At 41.7% G+C, this 15285-nt stretch overlaps 1 protein-coding gene across 12 annotated transcripts in view; it reads left to right on the forward strand.

Annotated features, from left to right (window-relative positions):
- Positions 1–15285, forward strand: part of cdk5rap2 (CDK5 regulatory subunit associated protein 2) — a 38678-nt gene that overhangs the window by 22561 nt on the left and 832 nt on the right. For 5 of the 12 annotated variants that reach the window (XM_085464072.1, XM_085464074.1, XM_085464073.1 and 2 more), the window contains 19 exons: positions 102–203; positions 629–777; positions 2062–2465; positions 8240–8472; positions 8943–8994; positions 9653–9862; positions 10064–10236; positions 10747–11094; positions 11263–11388; positions 11468–11584; positions 11771–11960; positions 12581–12702; positions 13453–13665; positions 13789–13872; positions 13987–14249; positions 14333–14482; positions 14576–14714; positions 14948–14994; positions 15128–15182. In XM_085464072.1, coding sequence (XP_085320198.1) covers positions 102–203; positions 629–777; positions 2062–2465; positions 8240–8472; positions 8943–8994; positions 9653–9862; positions 10064–10236; positions 10747–11094; positions 11263–11388; positions 11468–11584; positions 11771–11960; positions 12581–12702; positions 13453–13665; positions 13789–13872; positions 13987–14249; positions 14333–14482; positions 14576–14714; positions 14948–14994; positions 15128–15182 — 3177 coding nt within the window. The remainder of the gene's footprint in view (positions 1–101; positions 204–628; positions 778–2061; positions 2466–8239; positions 8473–8942; positions 8995–9652; positions 9863–10063; positions 10237–10746; positions 11095–11262; positions 11389–11467; positions 11585–11770; positions 11961–12580; positions 12703–13452; positions 13666–13788; positions 13873–13986; positions 14250–14332; positions 14483–14575; positions 14715–14947; positions 14995–15127; positions 15183–15285) is intronic. The other 7 variants (XM_085464081.1, XM_085464083.1, XM_085464084.1 and 4 more) reach the window with 5 other exon arrangements.

A 15285-nucleotide genomic window follows, 5' to 3' on the forward strand; every position in this document is an offset into this window, starting at 1 on the left:
AATCCCAGTTTGGTCAGGAACAACATAAGTAGTGATAGAGACATATGTGAACTCCTTGATTGATTTCTTCCTAACCAAACATATATTGCTTCCAATGCCAGCACCTGAGCAGGATGACAAAGGCGTGCAGGTGGATTTGCAGGACCTGGGTTACGAAACCAGTGGCAAGAGTGAGAACGATAGGGAAGAGAGCAGTAGCACAGGTAGACAGCCTTCAGACAGACTCTGCATGTCTGTCTGCTGAGTGGATACTAATCTCAAGTGTGGACAGCTTCTCTTAATGTAGAATGTATGCATGAGGAGTGAACAAGGGCACGCTGTCTCTGAAAAATATTTTCTGCCTGGGTCTCCGTAACCACACAGTCTTTTTCTGGTTTTTAACTGTGGAATTTTCTTCACCCTTCCTAAATTTGAATGGGCTGTCTCTATTCATGCATGTTTTCACTTAAGGTTTGGGAATGTCTTTTGAGCACTCATTAACCTTTTACCTTGATTTCTTGTCCTATTCAAATTTGGCTGTATCACAAATGACTTCTTTCCTCACACTGCTCAAACACTGTTTATTTTCTACAACTTGCACTGGACTCCTCCCCATAGTCTAATGTTTTTGTGCTTCCTGTGTTGCCAGATTTAGAGGTTGGAGTAAACCCTAGTTGCAGTGGCTCCAGTCTGCCTTCCCTGTTGAAACACGAACAGGCCAATTTCTCCTCTACTGAAAATCTGGACTCAACCTCCAGCACCCCATACCCTACTTCCCCAGCTCTCAGTTCAGCCAAGGTATTTATCTTATTATTTGCTTATTATCTTGTTCCTCACTCCCAGAACTCCACAGCAAAGTTCACTAGGGAATGATGGGGAATGTCACTACTGTGGTTAGCTCAGATGCAGAGCTGTGTCTGTGAACACAGGAGTCCTCCTGCTGCTCAAACCTTCTGTTTGTTGAGTGACGACCAATCAGAATAGAGGAGGACTGGGTCTTAGGTTTACCAAGGCCTAGTGTAAGATAAATACATTATTATGAACCATGATTCATACAGCAGTCAAGTGAATAACACTGATTATCTCTTCATCATGGCACCTGTTAGAGGATGGAATATATTAGGGAGCAAGTGAATATTTTGGGAAAATGGGCAAGCGTGAGGATTTGAGCGTGTTTGACAAGGACATCCAAGGCTCTTTCATGCACATGGGAAGCAGAGTCTGGTCCCTGTGGTCCAGTCCAACAAACGAGCTACCGTAGCTCAAGTCTCTGACTGCTGTCCATCACCGATTACAACGGACTCGTGAGCCTCAGAACTGGAGCGTGGAGCGATGGAAGAAGATGATGAATCACTTTAAATGATGAATGCACTATGGGAAGAAGACGCAGAGGAGGCAGTGTGATGCTTTGGATAATGTTCTGCTGGGAAAACTTAACTTATTCCATCCATGTGGTTGTTACTTTGATCCATATCACCTACCTAAGCGTTTTTGCAGATCATGTGCACCCTTTCATGGAAGCGGTATTCCCTGATGGCTGTGGCCTCCGTCAGCAGGACAATGCGTCCTCCCAAAATGGTTCAGGAGTGAGTTTGAGGTGTTGACTTGGCCTCCAAATTACCCAGATCTCAATATAGGTGAGCATCTGTGGGATGTGTTGGCCAAAGACCCGATCCATGGAGGCCCCATCTCACAACTCACAGGACCTGAAGGATCTTTTGGTGCGAGACACCACAGCACATGGGTTTAGTGAAGTCCATGCCTTGACGGGTCAGAGATGTTTTGATGGCAAAAAGAGGACCAACACAATATTAGGCAGGTGGTCATAATGTTATAACTGATGGGTGTATAAGGCAACTCAAGCAGATTCTAAAAATAAATACATGTATCAAGAAATGAGAATAAGGTGTGTTTGAGAACATTTACATACATTACAGTCATTTTAAACAGCTTTGTGAGAATCAACAGTGTAACAACAATGATCAGAAGTTACAGCATGTGTTACTGGTTTGATTCCATTTAACATTAGTTTTCACTTTCACTTTCAAAATCTGAACCTTCTTCCATCTATTTTATTTTTAGGTGAGTCTGAAAGGTCTGCAGGTCTATAGTGAGTATGGTGTTTCTGAGGACCCACTGCAGCTTCAGGGACAAGTCAAAGAGCTCAAGGTCCAGCTGGAAAACCAGACAAAACTAATCCTCCAAATGCAGAGCCTTCTGCATAGGAACTCCCTCTCCAGTGACTTGGGCAACAACACCTCAGACCCGTCTGTGATCAAGGATCAAGAGGGTGCACAGAAAGACGACCGTAGTCAAGATGGCAGCCACAGAAGTGGGCAGCTAAGGGGGAAGAAGGCTGGGGAGAACCAGGCAATTAAGGATAAAAGCAGCCGGGTAAATATGGAGCTGGAAGGAGAGAGGAGGCTGAGCAGAAGCATCAGTGAACAACTGCAGCCATCCCGCAGCCGCTCCACATCACCTGCTAGGTTAACCATCTTTGAAGTGTTTTATTAGTACTTCACCTTCTTTACTTTAACCCTCCTCTTGTGTTAGCTTTCTGTTATCATCTCTTATGTTAACGGGTCGGTTTTGACCCGTGAATTAAATCAGCTATAAAATACACTAAAAACAATAAGTGATCATCCAATTTGTTTCTCATCTCTTGGTTATCTTGTTAGACTTCCTTATCCATGAAAATGTTGGTTTTAATACTTTCGGTGTGGGCCTCTGGGTCTTTTTTTTTTCACTATACCCCTCGATTTCAATTTTAAAAAAATAAAATAAAATATCACAGCTGATATTGTGATCCTGCAGTCCAGTGGTCATATCGACGACCACACATTTTCATTGTTTCTTCTCAGGGATGCCACTCGCAGCTTTGACTGTGAAAATCTGTACATTCCAGCCATAGTTGGTTTTTGCATCACAGGCTTCCCAGATTTTTCTGCCGTATTTACCTGGCTTACTGGGTATGTATTGCCGGTAGGGGCATTTTCCTCAAAAAGTGGACAAGACGTTCATCCACTGTCACCTCTGGCCCTGGGATGAACATCAGTGGAAGAAGCTGCACCCATCTCTCCCAGACATCCCTGATGGGAGCAAGCTTGTCAGACCTCGGTCTGATCTCTTTGTTGTCAAATCTGATGACTCTTGAATCAAAATGATATCAAATGTGTGAAGTGACATCGTTGCCCAGAAAATATCTCTGCCTGTTGATGCGTCCCATAGACTATCAGTGGCCTCATTGCAGCATCTGTACACTCCAGCAAGAAGAACACCAATGAAAGCATCCAGGTATTCCTCATCATGTCGCTATGGACTTTTTTTTCTCCTTCAAGGTTCATCATAGTAATGATGATTCTTTTTAGTGACAATGGCATAAATAGCTCAAAACATCTCTTGATGTCACTGACTTTGGTCAGAGCAAACCTTGTGATTCCAGGGGTCATTTTGATGACATTTGCAGCAGCTGCCCTGCTATGTAGATCATGAGGTACTGAGCTCCAAAATATATTACCATTTTTGGACTTGAATCTTTCAGCAGGAGTAGCTTCAGCACCAGCGACCTCCACCTCTGATCAGATGTGTCTGTGTCTTCTGGATGATAGTCCACATTGTCTTCCTCCTAGAAACCTGCCCATCTGAATCGCTGCTCTGTGTACTCTCCTTCATTTTCACCAAAAATATGATGCAGAACTTGGCTCACTGTGAATCTTCTCATTTTTGTATGCTGCAAATTGTAAATGTGCACTCTGGAAGTCAAATGGCCACTCAAACTAGAAAAATTTGCATTTCCTGCGAAAATGCAGTGTGGATGCTTAAAGCTGAAGCTGTATGCAAAAACTAGCTGAAAAAGCTGAAAAGTTGCAGAAATTGTAAAAACTTTGCAGAAGCAAAAGAAGTTTGCTAAAATGGAATAACTTAGCAGAACTGCAATATCTTAGAGGAAACATAATACTTGGCAGAAATACAATAGCATAGCAGAATTTATCAGAAATATTGTAACTTACCAGAAACATGATAACTTCTCAAAAATACAAGAATTTAGGAGAAATAGTATAAGATAACAGAAAGAATATATTTAGCCAAAAATACTTAAACATTACAGAAACACTATGATTTAGAAAAATAGTACAACAGAGCAGAAATATTGTGATTTACCAGAGACACTGTGATGAACTATGAATATTGTAATTTTAAATTAAGACTATGTTTTAGCACAAATATTATAATTTGGCAGAAATACTATAATTTAGCAGAAATACTATATTAAGCACAAATCCTATAAAAAGCAGAAATGGTATGATTAAGCATAAATACTACATTTAGTAGAAATACTTTGTTTTAGCACAAATCCTATAAAAAGCAGAAATACTGTACTATGATTTAGTAGAAAAACTATAATTAATCAGAAATACTAAATTTAGCAGAAATACTATATTAAGCACAAATCCTATGAAAAGCAGAAATAGTATGATTAAGCATAAATACTACATTTAGCAGAAATACTATATTAAGCACAAGTCTTATAAAAAGCAGAAATACTATATTAAGCACAAATCCTATGAAAAGCAGAAATAGTATGATTAAGCATAAATACTACATTTAGCAGAAATACTATATTAAGCACAAATCCTATAAAAGCAGAAATAGTATATTAAGCACAAATCTTATAAAATAGCAGAAATAGTATGATTTAGCACAATAGTAATAAGTTAAACAGAAAAATTGGAAAAGCAAAATGGACAGCTGAAAAAATGCTGAACATGCTGAGGGTCCCTCAAATATACTTGTTAAATGACAAAAATCTGCAAAAAAAATCTATAACAGCCACACAATTACAAATATGTACACATGAGGAAACACACATGCACAGAGAGACACACACACAAGATCCAATTCAGTCAACCAGTCTAAATATATTGAATTTGAATCTTACAATGAGATCATCCCATAAAAAGGCTTCCTCTCTCTCTCTCTCTCTCTCTCTCTCTCTGTCACACACACACGCACACACAAACACAAACACACAGAGGGAGAGAGCTGCTGAATTTGAATCCACCAATCAGAGTGGCTGTGTACTTTTTCCCGCCAAAACAGGTGCTTCTGTTTACACACGCAGCACAGAGAGACACAGGATTTTTGCAGTCTATTTCTCATAGTGAGGACTCCCCTCAAACAAATGACCATAATTTCCTAACTGTAGGGGCTAGAGTGGTCATTCTTACACCGTTTTGTTCAGAAGTGATTGGGGAATCTTCAAGTGTTGACAATTTATCATTAAAATATGAATTTTTAGAGATATATGACATGGATGACTTATTGACTTAGAAGCCACGAATTCCCCAATATGCAAATTTGAATGGCTGAGGCCACATATATGATTGGCTGGCTGGGAAGCCGTGCAGGCCCTGATTTGTGGATTTGAATTCCTCAGCCCTGATATGATTGGCTGGCTTAGAAGCCATGAAGGCCCCAATATGCAAATTTGAATGCCTCAGGACACATATATGATTGGCTGGGAAGCCGTGCAGGCCCTGATTTGAAAATTTGAATTTCTCAGTCCTCACAGAGGATTGGCTGCCTGGGGACCTGGCAGAAATATGTAGAAATAGTATGATTAAGCATAAATACTACATTTAGTAGAAATACTGTTTTAGCACAAATACTATAAAAAGCAGAAATACTATAATTTAGCAGAAATACTAGATTAAGCACAAATCCTATAAAAAGCAGAAATACTATATTAGGCACAAATCCTATAAAAAGCAGAAATACTATATTAGGCACAAATAGTATAAAAAGCAGAAATACTATAATTTAGCAGAAATACTATGTTTTGGCAGAAATACTATATTTACCTCAAATCTTATAAAATAGCAGAAATAAATTTGTGCCTAATATAGTATTTCTGCTTTTTATAGGATTTTTGCTCAAACATAGTATTTCTACTAAATGTAGTGTTTATGCTTAATCATACTATTTCTGCTTTTTATAGGATTTGTGCTTAATATAGTATTTCTGCTAAATTATAGTATTTCTACTAAATGTAGTATTTATGCTTAATCATAGTATTTCTATATATTTCTGCCAGGTCCCCAGGCAGCCAATCCTCTGTGAGGACTGAGACATTCAAATTTTCAAATCAGGGCCTGCACGGCTTCCCAGCCAATCATATATGTGTCCTGAGGCATTCAAATTTGCATATTGGGGCCTTCATGGCTTCTAAGCCAGCCAATCATATCTGAGGGCTGAGGAATTCAAATCCACAAATCAGGGCCTGCACGGCTTCCCAGCCAGCCAATCATATATGTGGTCTGAGGCATTCAAATTTGCATATTGGGGAATTCGTGGCTTCTAAGTCAACAAGTCATCCATGTCATATATCTCTAAAAATTCATATTTTAATGATAAATTGTCAACACTTGAAGATTCCCCCATCTCTTCTGAACAAAACGGTGTAAGAATGACCGCTCTAGCCCCTACGGTTAGGAAATTATGGTCATTTGTTTGAGGGGAGTCGTCATTATGAGAAATAGACTGCAATAATCCTGTGTCTCTCTGTGCTGCATGTGTAAATAGATGCACCTGTTTTGGCGGGAAAAAGTGCACAGGCTCTCTGATTGGTGGATTCAAATTCAGCAGTGTGTGTGTGTGTGTGTGTGTGTGTGTGTGTGTGTGTGTGTGTGTGTGTGTGACAGAGAGAGAGAGAGAGAGAAGGCCTTTTAATGGGATGATCTCATTCTAAGATTCAAATTCAATATATTTAGACTGGTTGACTGAATTGGATCTTGTGTGTGTGTCTCTCTGTGCATGTGTGTTTCCTTATGTGTACATATTTCTGATTGTGTGGCTGTTATATATTTTTTTGCTGATTTTTTTCATTTAACAAGTATATTTGAGGGACCCTCAGCATGTTCAGCATTTCTTCAGCTGTCCATTTTGCTTTTCCAATTTTTCTGTTTAACTTATTACTATTGTGCTAAATCATACTATTTCTGCTATTTTATAAGATTTGTGCTTAATATACTATTTCTGCTTTTAATAGGATTTGTGCTTAATATAGTATTTCTGCTTTTTATAGGATTTGTGCTTAATATACTATTTCTGCTTTTTATAGGATTTGTGCTTAATATAGTATTTCTGCTAAATGTAGTATTTATGCTTAATCATACTATTTCTATATATTTCTGCCAGGCAGCCAATCCTCTGTGCGGACTCAGACACATATCACATATCAGGGCCTGCACGGCTTCCCAGCCAGCCAATCATGTCTGAGGTCTTCCGTTTCCTCTCTCGTCATATCTCAGCGACGGTTGTACAAAGAGCAATGAAAATCGCAGTCAAAGTACACCAAAGTCCGCTGATTCACCCAGTACAAGAATTATGCCTCTAGTCCACCTAGTTTTTGAGTTACACAACGTTTTGTAACTCCAAAAAACGGCGTTTTTCGCCTCTCACCGGGATCTAATTCTGACTGCTCATCACCCTGTTTTTCAAAACGGCTCCTCTCTTTCCCAGTGGCGCAGTTGGTAATTCTTGTATTTTTGAGAAGTTATCATGTTTCTGGTAAGTTACAATATTTCTGATAAATTCTGCTATGCTATTGTATTTCTGCCAAGTATTATGTTTCCTCTAAGATATTGCAGTTCTGCTAAGTTATTCCATTTTAGCAAAGTTCCTTTGCTTCTGCAAAGTTTTTACAATTTCTGCAACTTTTCAGCTTTTTCAGCTACTTTTTGCATACAGCTTCAGCTTTAAAGCATCCACACTGCATTTTCGCAGGAAATGCAAATTTTTTTAGTTTTGTTTTGTTTTTGTGCAGGTATACTGCAAAAAACACGCAAAACAAGAATCCCCTAAAGCTCATATGATTAGGAGAGGAGCTTGCTGTCAATGTTTTAGCTGACAGTGCACTTATGATTTCAGTTTTGGCTTTAATTATTGCTTTATACTCATAATATTATACCTGGGTCGAAACCAACCCTAACAACACAAAGGTCATAATTTCAACTAGGGCATTTTATAATTTAGTGAAAATATTTTTTTTTTGTTTTATTTTGTAGAAATAGAGGTTCCTGACAAAGTCAAAAAGCCTTGATACAATAAACAAATGTTTGTGATTTTTTTTTTTTTTCTATGCATTTGAAATTTAAAATGGGTTGGTGCCAACCCTAACACAAGAGGAAGGTGGAAAATCTGCATGCTCTTTTTCTTTCCTTCTTTTTTTAAATTGTCCCTAATTTGGTCTTCTCCACAGCCTGGACTCCCTTGTGAAGTCACAGGCCCGAGAGCTCTCGCAGCTGAGGCAGCAGATCAAGGAGAGCCGCAGGCTGGGAGCCCTGCACCGGCGGCAGCTGGAAGAGCTGAACCAGGCCTTCAAAGAGCTGCTGCAGGCTGAAAAGGTCGACTGCTACATGGGAGAGGTGGTTAAAGAGCAGCTGGACAAGAGCCTGAGCATTCTGGACAGGCTGGAGGGACGGCTGGACAAAGGTAGCTGCTGCCGTCATCGTAATTGTAGTAGTTGCTTTGCCTAAATTATTATATAGATCCATGATGAGGTGTTGTTTGTGTAGTATCTGCCATCACTGCAGACGTGTATTTGTGGTTATGCGACAGTATTTACTTAGTGTGCTTGGAGGATGTGTGTTAGTGCCGTGGTAGTATAATGATTGAAGGAGACAAGTGCAGTTACAGCAAAGCCATTTTAGAGCATGGAGGGCATTATTTTAATGAAAGAAATTACTTGATATGGTGATCAATTAACTTACTGATGATTTCCTTCATTATCAAAGAGTAGTTTTAAAGGCAGTTGCTAAAATTATGGGCGGGTACAAACTTGACTTGACAGTCTAACAAGGGGAAAACAGACGCCACCAGAAGAGAAACAAAGACAGAAGAGCAGCCACTCGTAACTGATTTGTACAGACACGTCCATGACAGCGTCTTTTTCTGTCTTGTAGGAGAGACTCATCTGGATAATGAGGATGTGCCAGCTCTTGAATTGTCTCGCAGGTACAAATACATTATTTCTTTATTTTTAGTGTATGCAACAGTGGGTGAAACATTTATCACATATATATGTTATATGATGAGAAATTGGCTCCTTTTTTTAAAAAAAAGCTGGTGTTTACTTTTCCATCCTTCTAGTGACCTAGACTGTAGTCCCTTTGTTAAGGTCACATGTGCGACTGTATTTTTGGGTCATTAGCTGAGCTCTTTGAGATGTTTGTCATATTATGACCCTTTTAAAACTGCCCCCAGCTATTTGCATTATGACCCTGGGCTGTGCACGTGAATAACTGTCCTGCTGTTGACCTATTTTGTTTCTGTGTCAGCCAGAAGTAAATTAAGGCTCTGCTGCCCATCACTGGGTCAATATTGTCACTCTGTATTCCCCATGCTTTCAGTTTCACATCATAGCCATCTTAAACTTTGACTTTTTTACCTTTTTATTGGCAGCAAATGCTCTAAGTGAGCAGTTAATACAACAATAATAACTGTAGACTTGCAAAATTGCAATTTGTTTGTTTTGGACACAGTACAATAATTGTATCCTTCCATCCTTGATATGAATAGGTAATGCATTTTTTAACCACACACTTGTATCAAATTATAAATTAAGGTTGCTCAGAGCCACGCGCATTAATCCATATTACTACTGATGTGGCAGTTTTGGGGAGCTTCAGCAGACATCACAATCACTGCTGTCCTATGAGGAGTGCATGAGAGGTCCTCCTGAAAGCTTGTGTAGAATCCAGCAGGAGATAGATTATCTGCGTCTGGAGCTAGAGGGTGAGAGAGAGCTGCTGCAGCAGCACGTCGCCCTGCTCGTCCAGCAAAACCTCACCCTGGCTGATTGCACCAGGGAGCAGCTGGACCTGTGAGTGGGTTTGATCCAGACAGCATGACGTTTGCCGTGAGCTCCTGTGTCAGATTTCCCAGCTGTGTGTTGTTTGAAGCCCGCTGGTTTTAGGAACATAGTTTTCTTTACTTTTTGGGGTTGCTGTTCCTTTTTCTCTCCCAGCAGTCATACCGAGGCCTCCCGACTGGTGTTAACACGCATCATTCCTTCTCCTTCCAGGTTGGCTAAAGAGCTGCAGGAGAAGAACCGTCTCATCCAGAGCCTGCAGAGCCAGATTAGACGCCAGAGTCTCAGCAGCCACCACAGCTCTCACTCTGATCTGTCCCACTCAGACAGGACTTCTTCCTCCTGCCACAGCAGCCCAACCACACAAGGTGGCAATCGAACCCACAGTAAGTATTTCTGGATCCAATGCTTTAAGTCTCAGAAGCCTTTTGTCAGAGTTTTACCCCTGATACTGCTGGAGATTTTGTGCCAGACTAGGATTAATTCAGTTTGCTTCATTAAAAATGCATATTTTCTTCCCTTCTTGCCCGTTGCACAGTCATTGAGATCAAACGGCTCCTCTTCTACGTGCGCAGGCAGTCTAGTGCCTGCCTGTAATACCACTCACTTATTGTCCACTCAGATCCTTTCTGTTGCAGTGAGGCGTTCTGCAGGACAAAGCTTGCCAGCCAATGCCAGAGGAGGTGTCCAGTTTCAATCCACTGCCACTTAAAGTTGCATTATTCAGTGGCACATATCTGTTTCAATCTTCTGATATTTTGTGACCAAGAGGCTATTGCAGAGACAAGTGAAGTCCTTTAGAAGCACCTGGAGACAAAGAATAATAATAATAATATGCAATTTGGATTTGAAGTGTTGGATTACACATGTGTTGTTGTCTTCCTGTGCACGTTCAGGTCAACAATTACACCCTGATTGGACGGGTGCAACTGTGTCACCTATAGGAGGAGCTCAGGACAAAGGTGTGTCCGGTCACAGAGATGCTGGCGGCAGACTGCAGGGCCTGCATAGGGAGAACGGGCGGCTGCAGGAGCAGCTGAGGAGCAGCGAGGAGCTTAACGCCACCCTACGCAGCGAACTGGACCTGCATCGCTCTATCATGGCCCAGACCACCTCCCATCATCAGGAGCAGGAACAAGGGCACGACCAGGAGGGCTCAGGGCCTCAAACAAAGGCACAGAAACAAGATGGAGACACGAGCGCACAAAGGAATGCTGGAGGACAGCCTCATACGATGAATTCAGGTAAATATAAAGCAATAGTAGGCTGATTAGCATGTCAGTTAATGACTACATTATATAGAGAAATGTTGTTAATTATATGAGCTGTGTGAGTTTGTTGCTAATGTAAAGAAGTAAAAAAACGACATGGAATTTCCCTTTAAATGTGCTTTATCCACGTGTGTCTGTTAGACCTGCTGGCAGAGCATCTACAGGAGATCAGAGCTTTGCGACAACGTCTGGAGGAAAGTATTCGCACCAACGACCGTCTCAGGGAGCAGCTGGAGAGGAGACTAGCTGAAGTGGAAAAAGACCCAGGTACACACCAAAAAACTGTCTTTGACTATTTAGGGTCTTTTGTTTCCACATGTCCAACATGTGTATGTGCCATGTCCAGCAGCCACCAACATCTTCATCCACGGCAACGAGGAGCAGGGTCAGCTGACTCAGGAGGTGCGATTCCTCTGGGGACAAAACCAAACTCTGAAGGAACAGCTCAGCATGGCATCCAGAGGTATCGCTCTTCTTATGTTTAGTTAAAAATCACATGATTTTCAGTAAGAAAAAAAGAAGAGGAGAGAAACGGATGCTAATTTCTTTTGTTGTCCTTGTTGATGCTGATCTATAATACCCTAAATATTTTTCCATTATCTCCGGGAATTACATACTTAACAAGGTTTACAACCTTTATTTCCTCCAGACAAGCAGAAGGAGAATGAGAAGCTCCGGGAGACCCTGGCCAGGCGGACGGCCAAACTGGAGCAGAGCAGGAGGGAGTGTGAAGCTCTGAGGCAGGAAAACAGCCAACTGCAGGAGCGACTGGAGCACAGCAGCCGGGAAAACTCCCAGCTGCAGGATTCACTGCACCGCAGCAGGGAGGAGCTGCACAGGTACACACACACACACACACACAACATCAGTCCTGATGGGGAGCACACATTTCTACACCACACGCTTAATGTCATTAAAGCACTCATTTGTGTAACCTGACACTCCACATAGCTACTAATGGCCATTCTAAAAAGTCATTACTGTTGCCATTATTCCTTACTGTTAGTATGTCTCTGAAACCTGAGCTCATCACTTGAAGGCTCATCCGTGAACACACACATGCACACGATGCTAACAGTGATGGTATGTGACCTCTTGCCACGGGTCCTGCTGACATGAGGCTGACACTCGAAACCAGGAGTGTAGATTACTGTCAGATCTCCTCTCCCTTTCATTCACCTGAGTGTGTCACTTTGTCTAATGTATACACATTAGGCTTGTTGTAGGTAGTGTTTCTGTTTTATATGTGTGTGCCTATATATAATATGTATGTATGTATGTATGTATGTATAAATATACATACATACATACATACATACATACATACATACATACATACATACATACATACATACATACAATATAAATTTTTTTAATATATCGAATTTTAAAGGCAAGGCATCACTTTAGGCTGAATTTCTTAATAAGTGTTGGCTGCGCTTTCAATCACTGTCTCCAGGTTGCAGTGCGAGGTGAAGCTCCAGAGGCAGCAGCTGTCCGACTCCCAACATCTCCTCCAGACGCTGCGGGTGGAGCTGCAAGTTTACGAAAAAATAAAAAGCGAGTCTAACAAATACAACGGTACTGCACGATTTCCGTTTTTGTTTTTCAGTAGCTGGAGTTCTTCTGAAATGTTTGTGCTGTAGTCAGATTTTCCAGCAGCTTGCACGAGTATTGGAGGAAGAAACTTTTACTTTTTGTTGTATAGAAAAAAATTTGGATCATGTTTGGATTGGTGTACTGACAAGATGATAGATTGTAATGAGAATGTCTAATGATATTGGCTAATAATTGGTGTATTGTTTTTTTTGGATGAAACATGGCCACATGGGGGCAGTAAAGAGGGAGACAAGGAGATCATCTTCAAGAGGAAACCCTCCAAACTTGTATTCAGTTTTGTTTTTAGCATTTATGGGTGTATTTGCAGAATCTTTTGATTGCACTTTGTCCACCAGATTTGACACTGTATAAACTAAGTAATGGTGACACCATCAAATTTCAATTAACTTCAAATCCTGTTTGGAATTCCTGCACTACAGTTTCTCAACCCTTATCAGCCAACATTCACAATAATTTATATGCGAAATGTTCCTGTTGGCTGACATGATCAAATTTAAGGCCTTTACACACCAGACGTGTAATTTTGCAGCATTTATTTTTTCAGATTCAGTTTGATTTGGATTTTTTTTTTTTTATTCTTTTGTTCTTATTTCTCACATGCGAATAAAAATATCTGACCACAAGTTTGTAGAAATGTACCTGTGGGGTTGCAGCAGTTCTCAGCCTCAGCGTCACTAACAGGAGGATATTTCTTTCTCATTCGGCGTGCAGAATCCAGCGAGGTGGCCCAGGAGCCGTCCACTCACGCTTCCTCCGGCTCAGTGGACCTGGCCGAGCTGCTGTCAGAGATCAGACACTTGAGGCTTCAGCTGGAGAGGAGCATCCAGACCAACACGGCTCTGCGGCAGAGACTGGAGGAGCAGCTGCTCAGAGGACCCGGCCGCTCTGAAACCATCAACATTAACTATCTGCTGTCCTCTCCAGGTAAACGGAAAGCACGTTCCTGCATGCCGATGAGCTTTGATGGATTCAGAAGGCCACGTAGGCACTGCCAGGTCATGGCAGGTCAGGTGTTTCATTTGCTTATTTATTTTTTATCACTCTTAGATGAAGGGGGCAGGTCGCCGGGCCGAGAAGACACTGTCCATCACTCGTTCCAGACTCACAGAGAACACACCAGCATCCACCACGGTAAGAAAAGCTCTTCAAAGCTGGTCCTGAAGCCAAATCACATATTTCTATGAAAGCAAATACAGACTGGTGACATTTGAAGTCTCCTGGATCTGCTATGTTGGATCTTTTCAGATGTGAGATATCAATCTCTCTCAGAGGTGGATGGTGGCTCGGTCAGCAGCAGCTCTGGGGACAGCATTTCCGGTGCTCCCTCTCGGCTGGTGCCGGGTCACCGGATGTGGGCGAGCCGCAATGGGCGCCACATTTTGGGCTTGATTGAAGACTACAACGCGCTCCGCAAGCAGATCTCAGACGGCCGGAAGCTGTCACGCAGTATGGACATGCAACTGCAGGAGTGCCTGCACACGCTTCAACAGCAGGGCTGTGACAACAAGGTGGGGAGCTCATCGTGAGGTTTAAATAGGCTGAACTTTACAGAAAGTAGAAACGTGATGTTAGCCTGTCCACATCTTTGTAGGTGATTGAACAGCAGCATCTGAAGAGTTTATCCTGCAGCATTAACACCATGCACCAGGTGCTGGAGGAGGCTGGCCGACTGCTCAAACTGGTGTGGAGAGTATCTTTGCCAGTTGGGAACATAGCAAGAGACAGCTGCAACAACCAGCAGGTAAACACACGCACAGCACACATTGTGTATCCGGGCTCTCCAGTTAAACATCTGCAGACCAAATCCTTTCTTTCCTGCTATCCTCCAAATCAGGATGAGCTGCTGAGAAATGAGATAGCCCGACTGAAGAGCCGGCTGTCTCAGCAGGAGAGGATGCTGAGCGGAGCCATCAAGCGTCTCCGCACCACCAACCAGCTCAAAGAGGGAATGGAGAGAGTCATCATCGATCAGTGTAAGTTCATCTGCTTTTACTTTTAAGCTGCACAGAAGATGAAATGTGTGGTTGAAGCAGTTTTGCAGCTATTTGAGTTTATTGATGGAAGTATTTGTCAAGTCAGTCTCTCTGCTCCTGTTTTGTAGTTTTTCTTTGTGTGATATTATTTTATAAAGTAAATGTCAAGTCTTGATACCGGTATAATTATACAAGACTGTGGAAATGAATTGTTTTATTTTTGTCCTTTGTAGTGTCTCTGACCCATGGAGTGTTGAAGAAAGCCAGGGGGAATTTAGAGGTACGCCTACAGTAAGAAGTGTATGACCCAGTTATAATATGTCAGACTAATGCTGTTACCCACAGTGGTATTTTCTCCATTAGTGAATTACTCCTCTTTTCCCCCTTTTTTCCTCTCTGTGAAATATCGGTAGACAAATTACTGTACCCAGTTTGGCCTGAAAGGCCTGTCTGGAGGACCAGACGAAGGTTAGTGTGGATGCGTTGCTCTGGTTGTTTCTCCTGCATGAAGCAAATACCAGAATTTAAACGTGTAATGAGACACAGTTGTTGGGAGGATCATACCTACAAC

The sequence above is a fragment of the Copadichromis virginalis genome, linkage group LG7 (genome assembly GCF_057382275.1).
Source record: "Copadichromis virginalis isolate Kocher_CV1m ecotype Utaka linkage group LG7, C_Virginalis_male_GT1.1, whole genome shotgun sequence".
Taxonomy (NCBI): Eukaryota; Metazoa; Chordata; class Actinopteri; order Cichliformes; family Cichlidae; genus Copadichromis; species Copadichromis virginalis.